General features: G+C 42.8%; 1 protein-coding gene across 3 annotated transcripts in view; it reads left to right on the forward strand.

Moving 5' to 3' along the window:
* Positions 1–449: 449 nt before the first annotated feature.
* The window catches only part of LOC311107735 (glycine receptor subunit alpha-4-like), a gene marked incomplete at both ends in the record, with an annotated part of 89438 nt that continues 65768 nt past the window's right edge, over positions 450–24119 (forward strand). For all 3 annotated transcript variants that reach the window (XM_084150253.1, XM_084150252.1, XM_084150254.1), the window contains one exon: positions 450–517. In XM_084150253.1, coding sequence (XP_084006379.1) covers positions 450–517 — 68 coding nt within the window. The remainder of the gene's footprint in view (positions 518–24119) is intronic.

A 24119-nucleotide genomic window follows, 5' to 3' on the forward strand; every position in this document is an offset into this window, starting at 1 on the left:
AGAGGTCATTTTTTCCCCGGGTTTTAGGACTACAAACTGGCGAGCTCTATAGCGGTCTATCAATCTGACCACCATCAAAAAAGAGGCTACCGTCCCTTTAAATCCTCCCCCGTATTATTCCTGGAGTAAGCAGTTTACCATTAAAAAAAAGAGCGAAAAATAAGGAGAAAAGCACACTCCCGCTAAAACACACACACTGACAAACACAAACACACAAGTGTAAAAGAAGAGACCAAGTGGATTCGTGTTTCTATCGTCCTCTGGATTTAGTGGGAGGGGGGAAGAAGTTTCTTTCCCCAAAGCCAAACTCTTGGATCAGACTTGCAGACTCACAGAGACGATGCCTTTCTTTTGCCTAGTCTCATAAACCGCTCAGTGGATTTGATAGCCGCTCAGATTATTTTCTGCAAATTATTCCAACGGGAGGTATTGAGAGACTGAGCCAGAGAATGCTCCCACAGGTCATAAGGATTCTATATGTCTTGTCTTTTTGCTTTTTTCAAGGAGGCTTTATCAGGTAAGACAGCATTGCATTGCTTGTGGGTTATCTTTCACAGGGCAACAGAGTGGATTTGAAGCTGTTGTTTTCTTTGTTTTTTTCTACATTTCATATAATCCCTTACCGAGATTATATCAATATCTATCTGATTATTGTGGTTCAATTTTGCTGTGAGGATGCAGAGGAATATCAAATTTGGATCAATTGATCTTGAGACTAACCAGGCATTGATTGCTACCTGACTTTTGTCTATTTGGACCTTGGCAAACACATTCTAATATATAATATTTGAGCCCTAGAGCCTTTGTTTAAAAATGCATTAAAAGTGATCTTGACCGCGGAGTCAAAAATATAGAGGGAAGAGGTTGACAACAAACAATCTAATTATAACGGCCATGTAAACCATGAGGGTAACAATTACTGCAACAATAACTAGCAACAAAAGAGACATGCATACAATGGATTATTCACAGCACTGTCTCCTTATGTGCAAGTAACATATTCGTTTGATTCTACCTGGCATGTTACCCTTGTATTAACACAATGTGATGCAAAATACGTATATCTCACCAACACCTAAACAGAGAAGATAGAGCAGATTAGAGAACCTGTAATGACCTAAACTACCTGTAGAGCATCCAGTTGAATTTATATTAGTAGATACTGTGTGGATACATGTATATTGTAACCATTGTGTAACAGTCACCATAACCTGGTAACCTCATCATAACCTGAACCTACTAAACCATTTTAAAAGTTTTTTTTATAACAAATGCCTTCTTTTGAAAAATCTGTCCTGACGAGTTTCAGAAATGGAGTGATGAAATGAGTGTGCCTCGCATGTGTGCAACGCTTGATTTAATTATCATAGGAAAACAGTGGCATGCTGCTGTCTCATTTCTGTTTAGACAAGGTGTCTGGGTTGACAGACACGGGAGAGACGCTCACTCTCTTTCTCTCTCGGTCGAGCTATCTCTTCCCTGCTTTCTGTATATTTCTCATTTAATTTTTTGCTTGCTATCTCCCTCCCCCCTCTCTCTCTATCTCCATCTCTCCCTCCCCTCTCTCTCTATATCTCTCCCTCCCCTCTCTCTCTATATCTCTCCCTCCCCTCTCTCTATATATCTCTCCATCCCCTCTCTCTCTATATCTCTCCCTCCCCTCTCTCTCTCTATATCTCTCCCTCCCCTCTCTCTATATATCTCTCCATCCCCTCTCTCTCTATATCTCTCCATCCCCTCTCTCTCTATATCTCTCCCTCCCCTCTCTCTATATATCTCTCCATCCCCTCTCTCTATATATCTCTCCTCTCCCTCCCCCTGTCTCTCTCTATATATCGCTCCTCTTCCCCCCCCCCCCCCCTCTCTCTCTCCTCTCTCTCTCCTCTCCCTCCCCCCTCTCTCTGTCTCTCCCTCTTCCCCGTTTGCTGTATCTCTCTCCCTGCGTAGCAGAAACTTTTGCAGTGAACGCTTTCCCTATTTCATGCCCTGTCAAACCCAGGTGTGAGCAGGGGAGGGAATTAAGATCTGCATAATCCCACCGCCAGGCTTGACACTCTGTGAACCTTGGGGCTGGAGAGAGCAGCCCTTTAGCTTTGGGAGCAGGGGAACTGACAGCACCTCCTCAGAGAAATCAGCCCATCAGCCCTCCAACCAGGCAGGGAGAGAGGGGAGACAGAGGGTGGCAGAGGGTAGGGATAGGAGAAGTGTGGGGGGAAGGAGGGGAGAAAGAAGTGTAGATGGAGGGACGGGAAGGAGAGACATGGAGACAGAGAGGATAAAATAATTAGAGAGGACAGACTGGGGGAGAGGGAGAGAGCAGGCCTAGAGGGGGAGGGGGGGGGGGGGGGGGGGGGGGGGTAGACAGAGCGAAGACAGAGGGTGTGGAGAAGAGGGAGATGGGAGGAAAAGAGAGACAGAGAAAGAGAATGGGGTGGAGAAGAGGGAGATGGGAGGAAAAGAGAGACAGAGAAAGAGAATGGGGTGTAGAGTAGGATAGAGAGGTAGACTAGAAGGAGGGGACAGCTGGTGTGGGGGCTGGGAGAGGGCAAAATATAGCAAGAAATAAGAGAGGGAATGACTCCGTCCCCTGTGGCGATGGGGAAGGAGGGACCTGTGGCTTCTGTGGCTGGGTAACATGGTTGGTTTCTTAGGGACTGACACGTCAGGACATCGAGCCGGGCTCAGTAAATTACACGCTTTGTAATCAGTCATTGTAGTGGAGATTCAGTTGTGTGTGTGTAATTTACGTCTGTGTGTTCACTACACTGCCAACCCAACATGTGGATAAAGCAGGCACGCTAAACGGGAGTCTGCTCTGGCCCACTCAGATGCTACAATATCCCTGTCTGTCTTCCGCTCTGAACTGACCCATATCATCACATGTCCCAGTGAGGGACGACAGGGAACACGAACAAGGACATTAATTTATAAAATGTGTACTTAACATGCTAAACGGGCGCAAAGAGATGATAAACTGGATGGTCAGTGACTCAACACTGGATAGTCAACTTCGAGATTCTAGCGTTTTCTTCTGAAAATGGGTCAGTGGTCATAATTATGTAAATAAGCAAGGGATTGGGTTGAGCTTGGTCGAGTGTGTGGAAGTAGGGCTGTGGCGGTCATGACATTTTGTCAGCCGGTGATTTTCATGCAAATAACTTCCAGTCTCATTTACCGATAATTAACATAAACACGTTTAGTATCTCCGGTTTCCACGCATAGCCTACAAGCCACTGATGCAGACCTTTTGTAGCATCTACATTTTAAAAAGTAAATTTTATATAGCTTACTAGGCTTGGGTGGAATCTAGATTGTCATACCTTCATACCGGGATATTCGGTAATACCGGGACTGAACACAAGGGGCATTCTTTTGTAATCCGAATGTTAGCAATGCTAACAGGTACATGTAAAATCCCATAGAGAATGCTAACTAAAAGCGAGTGCATTGTGAACATTTTTATACAGTCTCTGACCAAAATTATTTTCAGGACAGAAATCCCAGCTCATAAAGTTATACAAGTAACTGAAAAATGTTACTCACAATTTGCTGCGAAACAAATATTAGACAGCAAGGCTCTTGATCCAGGATGGGATTCTCTGCTGTTACCGGCAAGTGAAGCTTGATTTTGAAGAAGCTAACCACTTAGCTAACTAGCTATTACATTATCAAACCAAATTCACAACTGCATAACATTTAGCACCTTTTAGACAGTTAACTTCATATTTATAAGATATCTAGCTGGCAAATATTTAGTTGTGAATTCCATACTGTAACTAGATCACCTGGTGCATGCTGTACAACAGTGAGTGACTCACAAGGCTCTGGTCTCTCGTTAGCCTCATATGAACCATCCTGATCTCTCGAGCTCACATTCTGTTTCGCTACTTGGATACACAATGTGAGCTCACAAGATCAGGATGGTTCGTACGAGGCTAGTCTCTCGTCATTGTGTGCTTGTAAACAAACACCACGTGACTGAGTACTACCGGTAAGCTTCATAATTAAAAATTATGTGACTGGTGAAATTAAGAATGCGATCTAAATCTCCTAACATATTGCACAAGTTCACTGCAGGTATTTACTTAAAGTAGCTACGAATATATATACAGTGGGGAGAACAAGTATTCGATACACTGACGATTTTGCAGGTTTTCCTACTTACAAAGCATGTAGAGGTCTGTAATTTTTATCATAGGTACACTTCAACTGTGAGAGACATAATCTAAAACAAAAATCCAGAAAATCACATTGTATGATTTTTAAGTAATTAATTTGCATTTTATTGCATGACATAAGTATTTGATACATCAGAAAAGCAGAACTTAATATTTGGTACAGAAACCTTTGTTTGCAATTACAGAGATCATACGTTTCCTGTAGGTCTTGACCAGGTTTGCACACACTGCAGCAGGGATTTTGGCCCACTCCTCCATACAGACCTTCTCCAGATCCTTCAGGTTTCGGGGCTGTCGCTGGGCAATACGGACTTTCAGCTCCCTCCAAAGATTTTCTATTGGGTTCAGGTCTGGAGACTGGCTAGGCCACTCCAGGACCTTGAGATGCTTCTTACGGAGCCACTCCTTAGTTGCCCTGGCTGTGTGTTTCGGGTCGTTGTCATGCTGGAAGACCCAGCCACGACCCATCTTCAATGCTCTTACTGAGGGAAGGAGGTTGTTGGCCAAGATCTCGCGATACATGGCCCCATCCATCCTCCCCTCAATACGGTGCAGTCGTCCTGTCCCCTTTGCAGAAAAGCATCCCCAAAGAATGATGTTTCCACCTCCATGCTTCATGGTTGGGATGGTGTTCTTGGGGTTGTACTCATCCTTCTTCTTCCTCCAAACACGGCGAGTGGAGTTTAGCTCTATTTTTGTCTCATCAGACCACATGACCTTCTCCCATTCCTCCTCTGGATCATCCAGATGGTCATTAGCAAACTTCAGACGGGCCTGGACATGCGCTGGCTTGAGCAGGGGGACCTTGCGTGCGCTGCAGGATTTTAATCCATGACGGCGTAGTGTGTTACTAATGGTTTTCTTTGAGACTGTGGTCCCAGCTCTCTTCAGGTCATTGACCAGGTCCTGCCATGTAGTTCTGGGCTGATCCCTCATCTTTCTCATGATCATTGATGCCCCACGAGGTGAGATCTTGCATGGAGCCCCAGACCGAGGGTGATTGACTGTCATCTTGAACTTCTTCCATTTTCTAATAATTGCGCCAACAGTTGTTGCCTTCTCACCAAGCTGCTTGCCTATTGTCCTGTAGCCCATCCCAGCCTTGTGCAGGTCTACAATGTTATCCCTGATGTCCTTACACAGCTCTCTGGTCTTGGCCATTGTGGAGAGGTTGGAGTCTGTTTGATTGAGTGTGTGGGCAGGTGTCTTTTATACACGTAACGAGTTCAAACAGGTGCAGTTAATACAGGTAATGAGTGGAGAACAGGAGGGCTTCTAAAAGAAAAACGAACAGGTCTGTGAGAGCCGGAATTCTTACTGGTTGGTAGGTGATCAAATACTTATGTCATGCAATAAAATGCAAATTAATTACTTAATCATACAATGTGATTTTCTGGATTTTTCTAAAAATTACAGACCTCTACATGCTTTGTAAGTATGAAAACCTGCAAAATCGGCAGTGTATCAAATACTTGTTCTCCCCACTGTGTGTGTGTATGTATATATATATATATATATACTTTTTTTTTTTAAACATCAAAGAAATTGTTTCTAATGACGGTATTGAAAAACCATCCCGTGGCTATTTCCAAATACCACGGTATATGGTACACCGCCCAAGCCTAGCTTGTAAGACATCAAAGGGGTATTTTATTATAATCCTCAACGTTTCATCTTTCAGAACACATCGACTCCTCTCGATTTACAGCATTTCCCTCACTCAGACAACAAGTACCCAAGCCTATAGCCTACACCATCAAAATAAATGAATTATTTATTTTAGGCAGGTCTAAAGAAACATTATGATAAGAAGAAAATGTAGCCTATTTCTGAGGTACAGAATAGCATATTTTGAGTCATCCTGATCTGGCTATGCCATATGGCTGTGGGCTACACTAGTTCATTTAGCAGCCAAGATTTATTTATAGTTCCCGTGGCATTATTTTATAGTAATTGATCATAGCTGAATAAAATAGAAAGGATATTTTCCCAAAACTAGTTGCATGAAAGGCAAGCCCTCTACTCTGTTTCTTGCACAGGCTGCACACACTTCATCAATCTCTCATTCACAATTTGACAAGCACTTGATCATATTCTTACCCATCAGACTATTCTCAATTTAATCTGATGTTTACATATGGCCTACTAATATATGTGTGGAATGATTTATTTTATTTGGAATGGCCCACAAAAATAAATACATGTCATCCATACCCTGCACTCGAATAGCAAATGGAGATTATGTGCGGTTACATTTTTAATATGCCAGGTAGGCTACACCGTTTGTGAAGCGAATTAATGTGCTTCATTTAAAGATTTGAGCAATAAATATAGCAGCACGAGAAATCTGGGATCCTCTTTTTTAAATAGTGGCCAGTCAAAACTGTTTTCACATGCGATTGCTCTATGACTGGGCTTATAAAAACAAGTTTCACTAGGTTCTGTAGGCTATGGCCTCTCTACCCGTGTTCCAGGAGTCCTAGGCCTATAGGCTATTGTAATTTTGGAGTGATTTGGCCACTTAAGTTGTGATACAAACCTTATCAAAACATATAGGCCTATGAAGGCTAGAATACATGATGCATGCGACTGATTTGAAAAAGTAGGCAAAAAATACATGTGCTGTTTCTCTCCTTAGACTGCACACCCTGGGCATCATTCACAAGTGATAATATTCTCACCCATCAGACTGTCAATTTAATGTCGCCTTTACATATACTAAATAATATGTGTGAAATTAGTTTTGACTTAGAATGGACCATTATCATGTACCTAATCGCTTGAATAGCTAACGAAGGACGCTTTTCCCGCGGTTCATTTTCATGCCAGCCAGGTAGGCTGCTCCTGTTGTAAAGCGTAGCGATGTGCTTAATATTAGGAAAGTTGAGAAATAAATATAGTAGGCCTAGCCTATAGAAAGCTAATGGGATCCTCTTTTTAATAGAGGTCATCAAAACTCTGTTTTCTCACGCAATAGCATAGCCTATAGAAATGTTCCGCAACAGGGGCATATAGGAACACTTATTTCATTCCATGCATCAACCAACTATGAGGAGCTGGCACTCGCTGTGCAACAGGTGATCCTATTCCGCTCAAACTCAATACCAGTGCTCTCATGAAGTGTTTTGATTTGATTTTCGATTTCCTTTGCATTGATGTCAGAGTGATTAGAGGGACAATAGAGCGCTGAGTGCTGGCCATTAGCGACTGGCCGTTAGCAAGTTTGGTAGGCTACTAATGACCATCAGCAGCATCAGATTGCAGTTTTGGAGCAGCCTAGTTACTGTGAAAGAGTAACGTGGAATTTGACTGTGGTCATGACTTTTGACTGGCGGTAATATGGTCACCGTAACAGCCCTAGGTGGAATGCATAAGACAACGCACAGAGGGATATCTGAGAGAGCCCAGCAATCTTGTTTATGAGGGGAGTCCTTGTTCCAGTTCAGATCATTTGCTCCTATTCTAGGCCCTTCCGGTCTTCCCTTAATGGGCCAAAGAGGATTGGGTAGTTTTAAGATGGAAGGTTGCTTGATCATATTGGAATTGGGCCAACTGAGTCAAGACCAACCATGTCAAATAGTCTGGGCATATTGCTGTATGTAAAATGTATGCACGCATGACTGTAAGTAGCTTTGGATAAAAGCATCCGCTACAGTGCCTTGCAAAAGTATTCATCCCCCTTGGCATTTTTCCTATTTTGTTGCATTACAACCTGTAATTTTAAATGGATTTTTATTTGGATTTCATGTAATGGACATACACAAAATAGTCCAAATTGGTGAAGTGAAATTAAAAAAATAACTTGTTTAAAAAAATTCAAAAAAATAAATAACAGAAAAGTGGTGCGTGCATATGTATTCAGCCCCTTTGCTATGAAGCCCCTAAAATAAGATCTGGTGCAACCAATTACTTTCAGAAGTCACATAATTAGTTAAATAAAGTCCACCTGTGTGCAATCTAAGTGCCACATGATCTCAGTATACAGTGGGGGAAAAAAGTATTTAGTCAGCCACCAATTGTGCAAGTTCTCCCACTTAAAAAGATGAGAGAGGCCTGTAATTTTCATCATAGGTACACGTCAACTATGACAGACAAATTGAGGAAAAAAAATCCAGAAAATCACATTGTAGGATTTTTAATGAATTTATTTGCAAATTATGGTGGAAAATAAGTATTTGGTCACCTACAAACAAGCAAGATTTCTGGCTCTCACAGACCTGTAACTTCCTCTTTAAGAGGCTCCTCTGTCCTCCACTCGTTACCTGTATTAATGGCACCTGTTTGAACTTATCAGTATAAAAGACACCTGTCCACAACCTCAAACAGTCACACTCCAAACTCCACTATGGCCAAGACCAAAGAGCTGTCAAAGGACACCAGAAACAAAATTGTAGACCTGCACCAGGCTGGGAAGACTGAATCTGCAATAGGTAAGCAGCTTGGTTTGAAGAAATCAACTGTGGGAGCAATTATTAGGAAATGGAAGACATATAAGACCACTGATAATCTCCCTCGATCTGGGGCTCCACGCAAGATCTCACCCCGTGGGGTCAAAATGATCACAAGAACGGTGAGCAAAAATCCCAGAACCACACGGGGGGACCTAGTGAATGACCTGCAGAGAGCTGGGACTAAAGTAACAAAGCCTACCATCAGTAACACACTACGCCGCCAGGGACTCAAATCCTGCAGTGCCAGACGTGTCCCCCTGCTTAAGCCAGTACATGTCCAGGCCCGTCTGAAGTTTGCTAGAGTGCATTTGGATGATCCAGAAGAGGATTGGGAGAATGTCATATGGTCAGATGAAACCAAAATAGAACTTTTTGGTAAAAACTCAACTCGTCGTGTTTGGAGGACAAAGAATGCTGAGTTGCATCCAAAGAACACCATACCTACTGTGAAGCATGGGGGTGGAAACATCATGCTTTGGGGCTGTTTTTCTGCAAAGGGACCAGGACGACTGATCCGTGTAAAGGAAAGAATGAATGGGGCCATGTATCGTGAGATTTTGAGTGAAAACCTCCTTCCATCAGCAAGGGCATTGAAGATGAAACGTGGCTGGGTCTTTCAGCATGACAATGATCCCAAACACACCGCCCGGGCAACGAAGGAGTGGCTTCGTAAGAAGCATTTCAAGGTCCTGGAGTGGCCTAGCCAGTCTCCAGATCTCAACCCCATAGAAAATCTTTGGAGGGAGTTGAAAGTCTGTGTTGCCCAGCGACAGCCCCAAAACATCACTGCTCTAGAGGAGATCTGCATGGAGGAATGGGCCAAACTACCAGCAACAGTGTGTGAAAACCTTGTGAAGACTTACAGAAAACGTTTGACCTGTGTCATTGCCAACAAAGGGTATATAACAAAGTATTGAGAAACTTTTGTTATTGACCAAATACTTATTTTCCACCATAATTTGCAAATAAATTCATTAAAAATCCTACAATGTGATTTTCTGGATTTTTTTTCCTCAATTTGTCTGTCATAGTTGACGTGTACCAATAATAATAATAATAATAATAATAATAATAATAATAATATGCTATTTAGCAGACGCTTTTATCCAAAGCGACTTACAGTCATGCGTGCATGCATTTTTTGTGTATGGGTGGTCCCGGGGATCGAACCCACTACCTTGGCGTTACAAGCGCCGTGCTCTACCAGCTGAGCTACAGGCCTCTCATCTTTTTAAGTGGGAGAACTTGCACAATTGGTGGCTGACTAAATACTTTTTCCCCCCACTGTATATACACCTGTTCTGAAAGGCACCAGAGTCTGCACACCAACTAAGCAAAGGGCACCACCACTAAGCAAGTCAACAGAGACCAACGATAACCCTGAAGGAGCTGCAAAGCTCCACAGCGGAGATTGGAGTATCTGTCCATAGGACCACTTTAAGCCGTACACTCCACAGAGCTGGGCTTTACGGAAGAGTGGCCAGAAAAAAGCCATTGTTTAAAGAAACAAATAAGCAAACACGTTTGGTATTCGCCAAAAGGCATATGGGAGACTCCCCAAACATATGGAAGAAGGTACTCTGGTCAGATGAGACTAAAACTGAGCTTTTTGGCCATCAAGGACAAAGCTATGTCTGGCGCAAACCCAACACCTCTCATCACCCCGAGAACACCATCCCCACAGCGAAGCATGGTGGTGGCAGCATCATGCTGTAGGGATGTTTTTAATTGGCAGGGACTGGGAAACTGGTCAGAATTGAAGGAATGATGGATGGCGCTAAATACAGGGAAATTCTTGAGGGAAACCTGTTTCAGTCTTCCAGAGATGTGAGACTGGGACGGAGGTTCACCTTCCAGCAGGACAATGACCCTAAGCATACTGCTAAAGAAACACTCGAGTGGTTTAAGGGGAAACATTTAAATGTCTTGGAATGGCCTAGTCAAAGCCCAGACCTCAATCCAATTGAGAATCTGTGGTATGACTTAAAGATTGCTGTACACCAGCGGAACCCATCCAACTTGAAGGAGCTGGAGCAGTTTTGCTTTGAAGAATGGGCAGAAATCCCAGTGGCTAGATGTGCCAAGCTTATAGAGCCATACCCCAAGAGACTTGCCGCTGTAATTGCTGCAAAAGGTGGCTCTACAAAGTATTGACTTTGGGGTGGTGAATAGTTATGCACGCTCAAGTTCTGTTTTTTTTGTCTTTCGTGTTTGTTTAACATTTTTATTTATTTTGCATCTTCAAAATGGTAGGCATGTTGTGTAAATGAAATTATACAAACCCCCAAAAAATCTATTTTAATTCCAGGTTTTAAGGCAACAAAATAGGAAAAATGCCAAGGGGGGTGAATACTTTCGCAAGCCACTGTAAATGGCCTCTTATTTATTCTACATATCAGTGACATCCACAATGATAGTAGGGAATATGACAGCTTGTGTCAAGGAACTGTTGTCTGAAGGAACTGTTCCTTTTCAAATTGACACGTCAAAGGAAAAACTGTTTTCCCGAAAAACAAAAACCTTGCCTTTGGAGAAGCTTTGGATTCGGGACAGGCTTTTAACTACTAATTGATACAACAGACTTTGAAAGAGAATACAAAAGTCCAGAAGTGACATGAACTTGTTATTACTGCTGTTTTCTCTGGTATGAAAGCATCAAGGGAGCAAGACTCGGGGCTAGTCAACAAAGGAGAGAGCCTTGATTTTGAATGAATCACAGTCCTGTTGCTCAAAGAATGTTGGGGTACAGTGGTTCATACAAATGAAGAGAGAAATATATTCTTAATAATAAAGTGTACGTGGGGACACATTTTTATCTTACATTTGTCTAAAGGTTTATTGAGACCGAAAACGTTGGTATAAGATTAATTGAATCTGAGTAGCATTTAAGATCTCCAATGTGCTGGAGTTTCTTTTTATTATCTTACATTTCTCTGACTCAGCCGATATGGTAGTTTTTCACAGTCAGAGTAGATTAATGAGGAGATGTTTTGGGGAGGAGGAGGAGAGAGCGGAAGGACAGATGGGATGCAGACGTGGGTTAACGGGAGAAAATGAGGACCAAGTTAGTTGGTGGGTGGTGAAAAGGGACTGTTCTCCTCTGCCTGTCATCTCTGCCTTGAAGGAGCGCGCTATGAGGATCCAATCAAACAAGACAAGGAATACTCAAAGAGAATGGATACAAATGAGTTACTGAAAAGGAGCCAAATAATTTAATATCGTTCTTGTTAGAAAACCACCAAAAGCCTTGAATATGGACCCAGCCACACAGAAAGGTCACCTCTGTCAACCGTATTGAGCCAATGTTTGTCTATGGGGCTCATCATACGTGACGGACAACAGAGATGTTGGACAGCATCCGTCATTCTGTATTTTATTTTTTTGTTAAACAGATGCATAACGCATTCTTCATGCATTTCATCCATGGCCAGGAAGCCGGCACTAGCTAACAGCTTTGGAATACCAACACCATCAGAATACACTTCTGATTTCAGTCAGACAAAAATACAAATATTCCTTTGGATAGACTTATCGTTTTACCATTCATCCCCTGTGCACATAGTTGTCTGAGGCTGTTTACCAGCATCTTTATATGAGCTCAATAGCCCTCCGTCCAGCCACGCTCATTTTGTACAGAGCAAACCAACTTTTCCCCCTCTATCAATATTTGTCTCGTCGCCTCTGTGGCTTTCGGCAAACAGGAAATGAGCACACAAACCCAAGGCATACATTCAAGCATGCATTGCAGCTTCCTCTTTGCCAGGGCTCACTTGAAAAAAAGATTCCTATCTCAATGGGACTTACCTGATTTTAAATAATTGGATTTTTAAAAAAGAAGACATTGCAAAATGTGGGACCCAAAAAAATGTGTATTAGGACACATACAAAGCCGTCTAGTGCTTCAGTGGGCATTAGTTTTGAGCATGGCTATATGGCCCGGAGGGGTGACAATTTACTGATGGTCTCTCCAGTGTGTTAGTGGCAGAGGCTGACACCTTGGGCCAGGAGAGAAGAAACGGATGGTTCTCAGCCCATTTCACCCAGCACCTCACCTCGCCTGACCTGTACCATGTCTCTACCATGAGATGGAATGTGCAGAACAACCTCCTTTTGTCCACAACTGAAGGATAAGGGATTGGCTAAAATAGAGTATGTAGGGCTGAGAGGTACAGTAGCCTGGGATCCACACTGAATATCACTCTGGCCGTGTCCGAATACCCTTGCAGCCTAAATAGAAGGCCGTTTTGAGTATGCGGGGGAAAAAAGAAAGTTTAATAGTATGCAACATTTTGAAAATCGAGGAAAGTTTAAATGCCTGGATGTCATACTCGTTTTGGCTTTGACAACAGCTGATCAATTAGATATGGGGATGCGCTACAGAAATCAACGAATAGCGGGAAACGACACAATCACGCATGACGCATTCTCAGTATGCAAAAATAGAATGTTTAATGGTATGCTACATTTTGAAAATCGAGGATGTTATACTCATTTCAACTCTTCATCAAATATACTTTGATGCACACTTTTCCACTGTGCGTTGGAAGAGGTGGGCTGCGAGTGATAGGCCCTAGTCCTCTTCAAGTAACCAACAACAAAACTAGGCTATTTAATTAGGAAGATGCCCGACGCTTCTGCGGTAGTGTTTAAATGTATAATAAGTAGTTTTTGTTCTCCATAAAATGATCAAGAGTATTGCATCGTAGGCTACATCTTTTGAAAGCAGGTGTTTTTTTCTCGCTGAAAAGTGTTTATTGTTCTCTTGGCCTTCGTCAGAGCTTTTAAACTAAATACTAAACCATCTTTAGATTTCTGAATATGTCTGCACCAGGGATGTTATTGATGCCAGGTTAATCAGGCCTTTTGATCTGATTGTTTTAGTTTTGTAGGCTACCTATTGAATTATTTAATATATGGATCAAGCCTTAGCAGTCATTCTGATCTCGTTCCCAATGATCAGTGCTTTAGTTTATGTTACTGTCCAGCGGTTTTGAATTTGTGATGCACCCGACTGTCCACTTTTGTCTGTGCAATAGCCATTTGATTTTGAAAAGTTTTGGTGTATGTACTAGGGCTATTTGATTTAATTTATATACACTACCGGTCAAAAGTTTTAGAACACCTACTCATTCAAGGGTTTTTCTTTATTTTTACTATTTTCTACATAGAATGTAGAATAATAGTGATGACATCAAAACTATGAAATAACACATGGAATCATGTAGTAACCAAAAAAGTGTTAAACAAATCAAAATATATTTTATATTTGAGATTCTTCAAATGGCCACCCTTTGCCTTGATGACAGCTTTGCACACTCTTGGCATTCTCTCAACCAGCTTCACCTGGAATGCTTTTCCAACAGTCTTGAAGGAATTCCCACATACAGTGGGGAAAAAAAGTATTTAGTCAGCCACCAATTGTGCATGTTCTCCCACTTAAAAAGATGAGAGAGGCCTGTAATTTTCATCATAGGTACACGTCAACTATGACAGACAAATTGAGAAAATAAAATCAAAAAAATCACATTGTAGGATTTTTAATGAATTTATTTGCAAATATGGTGGAAAATAAGTATTTGGTCACCTACAAACAAGCAAGATTTCTGGCTCTCACAGACCTGTAACTTCTTCTTTAAGAGGCTCCTCTGTCCTCCACTTGTTACCTGTATTAATGGCACCTGTTTCAACTTGTTATCAGTATAAAAGACACCTGTCCACAACCTCAAACAGTCACACTCCAAACTCCACTATGGCCAAGACCAAAGAGCTGTCAAAGGACACCAGAAACAAAATTGTAGACCTGCACCAGGCTGGGAAGACTGAATCTGCAATAGGTAAGCAGCTTGGTTTGAAGAAATCAACTGTGGGAGCAATTATTAGGAAATGGAAGACATACAAGACCACTGATAATCTCCCTCGATCTGGGGCTCCACGCAAGATCTCACCCCGTGGGGTCAAAATGATCACAAGAACGGTGAGCAAAAATCCCAGAACCACACGAGGGGACCTAGTGAATGACCTGCAGAGAGCTGGGACTAAAGTAACAAAGCCTACCATCAGTAACACACTACGCCGCCAGGGACTCAAATCCTGCAGTGCAAGACGTGTCCCCCTGCTTAAGCCAGTACATGTCCAGGCCCGTCTGAAGTTTGCTAGAGTGCATTTGGATGATCCAGAAGAGGATTGGGAGAATGTCATATGGTCAGATGAAACCAAAATATAACTTTTTGGTAAAAACTCAACTCGTCATGTTTGGAGGACAAAGAATGCTGAGTTGCATCCAAAGAACACCATACCTACTGTGAAGCATGGGGGTGGAAACATCATGCTTTGGGGCTGTTTTTCTGCAAAGGGACCAGGACGACTGATCCGTGTAAAGGAAAGAATGAATGGGGCCATGTATCGTGAGATTTTGAGTGAAAACCTCCTTCCATCAGCAAGGGCATTGAAGATGAAACGTGGCTGGGTCTTTCAGCATGACAATGATCCCAAACACACTGCCTGGGCAACGAAGGAGTGGCTTCGTAAGAAGCATTTCAAGGTCCTGGAGTGGCCTAGCCAGTCTCCAGATCTCAACCCCATAGAAAATCTTTGGAGGGAGTTGAAAGTCCGTGTTGCCCAGCGACAGCCCCAAAACATCACTGCTCTAGAGGAGATCTGCATGGAGGAATGGGCCAAAATACCAGCAACAGTGTGTGAAAACCTTGTGAAGACTTACAGAAAACGTTTGACCTGTGTCCTTGCCAACAAAGGGTATATAACAAAGTATTGAGAAACTTTTGTTATTGACCAAATACTTATTTTCCACCATAATTTGCAAATTAATTCATTAAAAATCCTACAATGTGATTTTCTGGATTTTTTTTCTCATTTTGTCTGTCATAGTTCACGTGTACCTATGATGAAAATTACAGGCCTCTCTCATCTTTTTAAGTGGGAGAACTTGCACAATTGGTGGCTGACTAAATACTTTTTTTCCCCACTGTATACTGAACACTTGTTGGCTGCTTTTCCTTCACTCTGCGGTCCGACTCATCCCAAACCATCTGTTTGGTTGAGGTTGGGGGATTGTGGAGGCCAGGTCATCTGATGCAGCACTCCATCACTCTCCTTCTTGGTAAAATAGCCCTTACACAGCCTGGAGGGGTGTTGGGTCATTGTGCTGTTGAAAAACAAATGATAGTCCCACTAAGCCCAAACCAGATGGGTTGGCGTATAGCTGCAGAATGCTGTGGTAGCCATGCTGGTTAAGTGTCCCTTTAATTCTAAATAAATCACAGACAGTGTCACCAGCAAAGCACCCCCACACCATAACACTACCTCCTCCATGCTTAACGGTGGGAAATACACATGTGAAGATCATCCGTTCACCCATACCGCGTCTCACAAAGACACGGCGGTTGGAACCAAAAATCTCTAATTTGGACTCCAGACCAAAGACACATTTCCACTGGTGTAATGTCCATTGCTCATGTTTCTTGGCCCAAGCAAGTCTCTTCTTCTCATTGGTGTCCTTTTAGTAGTGGTTTCTTTGCAGCAATTCGACCATGAAGGCCTGATGCACACAGTCTCCTCTGAACAGTTGATGTTGAGATGTGTCTGTTACTTGAACTCTGTGAAGCATTTATTTGGGCTGCAATTTCTGAGGCTGGTAACTCTAATGAACTTATCCTCTGCAGCAGAGGTAAATCTGGGTCTTCCATTCCTGTGGCGGTCCTCATGAGAGCCAGTTTCATCATAGCGTTTGATGGTTTTTGCGACTGCACTTGAAATGTTCCATATTGACTGTCCTTCATGTCTTAAAGTAATGATGGACTGTCATTTCTCTTTGCTTATTCAAGCTGTTCTTGCCATAATATGGACTTGGTCTTTTACCAAATAGGGCTATCTTCTGTATTCCCCCCCAACCTTGTCACAACACAACTGATTGGCTCAAATGCATTAAGAAGGCACACTTGTTAAATGAAATGCATTGCAGGTGACTACCTCATGACACTGGTTGAGAGAATGCCAAGAGTGTGCAAAGCTGTCATCAAGGCAAAGGGTGGCCATTTGAAGAATCTCAAATATAAAATATGATTTGTTTAACACTTTTTTGGTTACTACATGATTCCATATGTGTTATTTCAAAGTTTTGATGTCTTCACTATTATTCTACAATGTAGAAAATAGTAAAAATAAGGAAAACCCTTGAATGAGTAGGTGTTCTAAAACTTTTGACCGGTAGGGTATGTTACAGCACTTTGGTTTCACTAGTAAATATGTTGAAATGGAACCAAATGATCTGTTTCTGTCTTCAGTCATTTTTAAATAGGATAGATGGGCTACTATGGTATAGGTTGAATGTGATAGTCGGCCTACTCAGGCTGGTTATAGGCATAGAACTCCATTCATATTCTATTCAGATTTTAAAGAAATTAATCAAATTGGAAATTAGCTATTATCAGGATGGTTAATGTGATGCATGTCTGTTGAATTTGGAAAAATCCATCTGCACTCGGCCCCGCCCCACCTACTCAGCCAGTCAAATCAAATCAAATTTTATTGGCCACATGCGCCGAATACAACAGGTGCAGACATTACAGTGAAATGCTTACTTACAGCCCTTAACCAACAGTGCATTTATTTTTAACAAAAAAGTAAAAATAAAACAACAACAAAAAAAGTGTTGAGAAAAAAAGAGCAGAAGTAAAGTAAAATAAAATAACAGTAGGGAGGCTATATATACAGGGGGGTACCGGTGCAGAGTCAATGTGCGGGGGCACCGGCTAGTTGAGGTAGTTGAAGTAATATGTACATGTGGGCAGAGTTAAAGTGACTATGCATAAATACTTAACAGAGTAGCATGGGGTGGGGGGGCAGTGCAAATAGTCCGGGTAGCCATGATTAGCTGTTCAGGAGTCTTATGGCTTGGGGGTAGAAGCTATTGAGAAGTCTTTTGGACCTAGACTTGGCACTCCGGTACCGCTTGCCGTGCGGTAGCAGAGAGAACAGTCTATGACTAGGGTGGCTGGAGTCTTTGACAATTTTGAGGGCTTTCCTCTGACACTGCCTGGTATAGAGGTCCTGGATGGCAGGAAGCTTGGCCCCAGTGATGTACTGGGCCGTACGCACTACCCTCTGTAGTGCCTTGCGGTCGGAGGCCAAGCAGTTGCCATACCAGGCGGTGATGCAACCAGTCAGGATGCTCTCGATGGTGCAGCTGTAGAATTTTTTGAGGATCTGAGGACCCATGCCAAATCTTTTCAGTCTCCTGAGGGGGAATAGGCTTTGTCGTGCCCTCTTCATGACTGTCTTGGTGTGTTTGGACCATGATAGTTCGTTGGTGATGTGGACACCAAGGAACTTGAAGCTCTCAACCTGTTCCACTACAGCCCTGTCGATGAGAATGGGGGCGTGCTCAGTCCTCTTTTTTTTCATTCATCTCCTTTGTCTTGGTCACGTTGAGGGAGAGGATGTTGTCCTGGCACCACACGGCCAGGTCTCTGACCTCCTCCCTATAGGCTGTCTCATCGTTGTCGGTGATCAGGCCTACCACTGTTGTGTCATCGGCAAACTTAATGATGGTGTTGGAGTCGTGCCTGGCCATGCAGTCATGGGTGAACAGGGAGTACAGGAGGGGACTGAGCACGCACCCCTGAGGGGCCCCCGTGTTGAGGATCAGTGTGGCAGATGTGTTGTTACCTACCCTTACCACTTGGGGCCGGCCTGTCAGGAAGTCCAGGATCCAGTTGCAGAGGGAGGTGTTTAGTCCCAGGATCGTTAGCTTAGTGATGAGCTTTGAGGGCACTATGGTGTTGAATGCTGAGCTGTAGTCAATGAATAGCATTCTCACGTAGGTGTTCCTCTTGTCCAGGTGGGAAAGGGCAGTGTGGAGTGCAATAGAGATTGCATCATCTGTGGACCTGTTGGGGCGGTATGCAAATTGGAGTGGGTCTAGGGTTTCTGGGATAATGCTGTTGATGTGAGCCATGACCAGCCTTTCAAAGCACTTCATGGCTACAGACGTCAGTGCTACGGGTCGGTAGTCATTTAGGCAGGTTATCTTAGAGTCATTGGGCACGGGGACTATGGTGGTCTGCTTGAAAGATGTTGGTATTACAGACTCAGTCAGGGACATGTTGAAAATGTCCGTGAAGACACTTGCCAGTTGGTCAGCACATGCTCGGAGTACACGTCCTGGTAATCCGTCTGGCCCTGCGGCCTTGTGAATGTTGACCTGCTTAAAAGTCTTACTCACATCGGCTACGGAGAGCGTGATCACATAGTCATCCGGAACAGCTGGTGCTCTCATGCATGCTTCAGTGTTGCTTGCCTCGAAGCGAGCATAGAAGTGGTTTAGCTCGTCTTTAGGAAGTCTTGTCACTGGGCAGCTCGCGGCTGTGCTTCCCTTTGTAGTCTGTAATAGTTTTCAAGCCCTGCCACATCCGACGAGCGTCAGAGCCAGTGTAGTACGATTCAATCTTAGTCCTGTATTGACTCTTTGCCTGTTTGATGGTTCGTCGGAGGGCATAGCGGGATTTCTTATAAGCGTCCGGGTTAGAGTCCCGCTCCTTGAAAGCGGCAGCTCTACCCTTTAGTTCAGTGCGGATGTTTCCTGTAATCCATGGCTTCTGGTTGGGGTATGTACGTACGGTCACTGTGGGGACGACATCATCGATGCACTTATTGATGAAGCCAGTGACTGATGTGGTGTACTCCTCAATGCTATCTGAAGAATCCTGGAACATGTTCCAGTCTGTGCTAGCAAAACAGTCCTGTAGCTTAGCATCTGTGTCATCTGACCACTTTTTTATTAACCGAGTCACTGGTGCTTCCTGCTTTAGTTTTTGCTTATAAGCAGGAATCAGGAGGATAGAGTTATGGTCAGATTTGCCAAATGGAGGGCGAGGGAGAGCTTTGTATGCGTCTCTGTGTGTGGAGGAAAGGTGGTCTAGATTTTTTTTTCCTCTGGTTGCACATTTAACATGCTGGTAGAAATTAGGTAGAACGGATTTAAGTTTCCCTGCATTAAAGTCCCTGGCCACTAGGAGCGCTGCATCTGGATGAGCGTTTTCCTGTTGATTTATGGCCTTATACAGCTCATTCAGAGCAATCTTAATGCCAGCATTGGTTTGTGGTGGTAAATAGACAGCTATGAAAAATATAGATGAAAACTATCTTGGTAAATAGTGTGGTCTACAGCTTATCATAAGATACTCTACCTCAGGCGAGCAAAACCTCGAGACTTCCTTAGTATTTGATTTTGTGCACCAGCTGTTGTTTACAAATATAGACAGACCGCCACCCCTTGTCTTACCGGAGTCAGCCGTTCTATCCTGCCGATGTAGCGTATAGCCCGCTAGCTGTATGTTATCCATGTCGTCGTTCAGCCACGACTCGGTGAAACAAGAGCCGCTACTGCGTTGCAACCGTGGCATACTGCATACTTTTTACTAAACGGTGCGTGCTAAATAGTATGCAACGATGAGTAAATAGTATGCAGTTTAAGTATGCAGTACACTAGTATGGGTATTCAGACAAGGCCACAGTCTGTGTCTGGAATGAGGGGTGTTTTGCAATCACTGTGAAGACTGATCTGACCTGCTGTAATTTAGCCAATTCTAAGTGGCCCTCTGTTGAAGCAGGCCCAGACTGACTCGGTGAAGTGAAAATGAGTATTCCGTTTTCAATTTGCAACACAGGGAAAGGGGCCAATTCTGTCATATGTCCTTGTCAAGCACATCACCTCACATGCACAGTAACATAAATTAGTGTTTGTTTTCACACAACTTTTTTCCTGAGAGAGGATTGACACTTAATTTTTACCCAGTAGTAACCCTTACCCGCTACGTCCCCGGGCTTGTGTGGCAAAGTTGACAAAGTTACATTTCTCCACTGCCATCCACCAAACCCAGAGCGACTGAATAAAGCACCCATCATGGAGTGTAACTGATGCGGATGATGGGAGCCCCGTGTCGACTTTTAATCTCTCCCTCCTGACAAGTCCCCCTAATGATTAAGGGTGCATCCCAAATGGAACCCTATTCCCTGTTGTGCACTACTATAGGTTCTGGTCAAAACTAGTGCACTGTGAAGGGAAAAGGGTGCCATTTCAGATGCAGCCTTAGACAGCAGTCGGCTAGAAGTCATCAGTATGCACAATCGTCCGCTGGTCTGGATCGGAGTTGGAGAGAGACGCAGACTATATAAAGTGCATATGTAAGATGACTGGTGTTCCGCTCGCAGTGTTTCCTAAACCCTGCCAAGTGACACAAACTTCTATCATTACAACCCAATATCAACAAATAGTCACAGCCTCTCCTTGTACTAACATAGGAGTCATTACAACTGTCTCGTATTACCACATACCGTTCCATAGTGGCCGTGTCCGAATACCCATACTAGCGTACTACTATGTACTCATTGTTGCATACTTAGTAAAAGGTATGCAGTATGCTACGGCTGTAACGCAGTAGCGGTTCCTGACTGGCTGAATAGGTGGGGCGGGGCCGAGTGCGGTTGGATTTTTCCAAATTCAGACTAACCAGCCTGATGGTAGCTAATTTCCAATTAAATTAATTTATTTTAACTTTGAATAGGAATGGAGTTTTATAGGCCTACTCAGGCTGGTTATAGGCAGACTATCACATTTGACCTATACGTAGGCGATATAGCCCATCTATCCTATTTAAAAAGGACTGAAGACAGAAACCGATCATTTGGTTCTATTTCAAACATTAGGAACACCTGCTCTTTCCATGACAGACTGACCAGGTGAAAGCTATGATCTCTTATTGATGTCAGTTGTTCAGTCCACTTCAATCAGTGTAGATGAAGGGGAGGAGACAGGTTAAAAAAAGATTTTAAAGCCTTGAGACAATTGAGACATGGATTGTGTATGTGTGCCGTTCAGAGGGTGAATGGGCAAGACAAAGGATTTAAGTGCATTTGTATGGTAGTAGGTGCCAGGCGCACCGGTTTGTGTCAAGAACTGCAACACTGCTGGGTTTTTCACGCTCAACAGTCTCCCGTGTGTATCAAGAATGGTCCACCACCAAAAGGACATCTAGCCAACTTGACACAACTGTTGTCAACATGGGCCAGCATCCCTGTGGAACGCTTTCGACACCTTGTAGAGTCCATTTCCTGACGAATTGAGGCTGTTCTGAGGGCAAAAGCAGGGGGTGCAATTCAATATTAGGAAGGTGTTCTTAATGTTTTGTACACTCAGTGTATATCAATTAAAATCAAATAGCCTAGTACACACACCAACATTTTCAAATGTTCAAATCAAAAGGCTATTGCACAGGCTAGATCCATAAATTGTATAATTAAATAGGTAGCCTACAAAACTAAAACAATCCATATGTTCAAATCAAAAGGCCTGATTAACATGACATCAATAACACAGCCACATCCCGAGTCCCCGGTGCCAACACATTCAGAAATAAGCTCTGACGAAGGCCAAGAGGGAAAACCAAACACTTCAATGAGGAAACAGAAATCCATTTTTTTTTTTGACTTCTGTTTTCAAAGATAGCCTATGATGCAATACTTGTGATCATATTACGGAGAACAAACTACTTAGCATACATTTGAACACCACCGCAGAAGCTTCGACATCTTCCCAATTAAGTAGCCTAGTTTTGTTGGCTACTTGACGAGAACTAGGGCCTATCACTCGCAGCTTACCTCTTCTAATGCACTGTGGAAAAGTGTGCATTGAATTCAATTAGATGGAGAGCCGAAATGAGTGCAATATCCTGGCATTTAAACCATCCTCGATTTTCAAAATGTCGCACACTATTAAACATACACTTTCGCATACTGAGAATGCGTCATGTGTGATTGCGTTGTTTCCCGCTCTACGATGATTTCGGTAGCGCACCCCCATTATCTAATTGAACAGCTGTTGTCAAAGCCGAAATGAGTATGACATCTTGGCATTTAAAATATACTTGATTTTTGAAATGTCGCATACTATTAAACTTTTTATTTTTCCACACACTCAAACGGTCTACTATTTAGGACACAAGTATGTGTATTCGGACACGGCCACTGTGGCATATTGAACACAATGGCGAGTGTATAGGCCATAGATATAGAATCCTAATATACTCTATACCAGGGGTACTCAAGTACTATTTGAGAAGTTCCGGTCACACAAATGTCCTAGGTGGCAAAGGTCTGGATGGATTTAGTCATTTATCAGCATAGTAACAACCCCCCACCTCGCAACACATGCATCCCCAGACTGTTTCCTGCATTCTACACATTTCCCATGTCTTATGTGTGTTTGTATGATACCAGGTGTGACGAGGTGTGAATGAAGGAGTCAGGCGCAGGAGGTAAAATCCAGAGTCCAGAGTTTATTCTGTTTACATAAATCAAACGCCCAAAGTGTCAAACAAAACTATTACAAGGGAAAACATCCACCTTGGCATAAACACAGTGAATAGTAGCTCAACCGAGCTACACGCTCTCACAACAAACAATCACTCACAAAGACAAGGGGAACAGAGGGAACACTTATACACATACTAATTAGGGGAATGAGCACCAGGTGTGTGTGATGAGAATGGGATCGGCAGTAGCTAGTACTCCGGTGACGACGAACGCCGGAAGTCGTGACAGTAGGAGGCAAATCCCAACCGAATTCCCCCCCAAATTATTTACAGTGCCTTCAGAAAGTATTCACCCCACTTGACCTTTTACACATTTTGTTGTGTTACAAAGTGAGATTACAGTTTAACAATACTCTAATATCAATTATACAATTTTTCAATAATTAAACATTTGATAACTAAAATATAGTCAATGCATAAGTATTCAGCCTCTTTGTTTAGGTAAGCCTAAATTAGTTCAGGAGTAAAATTTGACTTAACATCACAGAATATGTTACATGGACTGTGAAATAATAGGGGTTGACATGATTTTTTTATGACTAACCCTTCCTCTGTCCCCCATACATACAACATCTGTAAGGTCCCTCAGTCAAGTATTGAATTTCAAGCACAGATTCAACTACAAAGACCAGGGATCCTTTCGAAAGCATAAAAGGTTAGTGATTGGTAGATCGGTAACAATATCAAATCAGATATTTGAATATCTCTTTAAGCATGGTGAAGTTAATAATTATGCTGTGGTTATGTATTAAACCACCCAGACACGTCAAAGATACAGTCGTTCTTCTGAACTGAGCTGCAGGACAGGAATGAAACTGCTCAGGCATGTTACCATGAGGCCATTGGTGATTTTAAACAGCTACAGAGTTCGATGGCTGTGAAGTGAGAACTGAGGATGGATCAACAACATTGTAGTGACTCCACAATAATGATTTATATGACAGAGTGAAAATAATAATACAAATATATAGAATAAAAATATTCCAAAACATACATCTTGTATGCAATAAAGCACTAAAGTAATACTGCAAAAAAACGTTTTGACCTAAATGCAAAGACTTATGTTTTGGGCAATTACAACACATCACTGAGTAACTGGCGCC

The sequence above is a fragment of the Coregonus lavaretus genome, assembly GCF_964263955.1.
Source record: "Coregonus lavaretus genome assembly, chromosome: 32".
NCBI lineage: Eukaryota > Metazoa > Chordata > Actinopteri > Salmoniformes > Salmonidae > Coregonus > Coregonus lavaretus.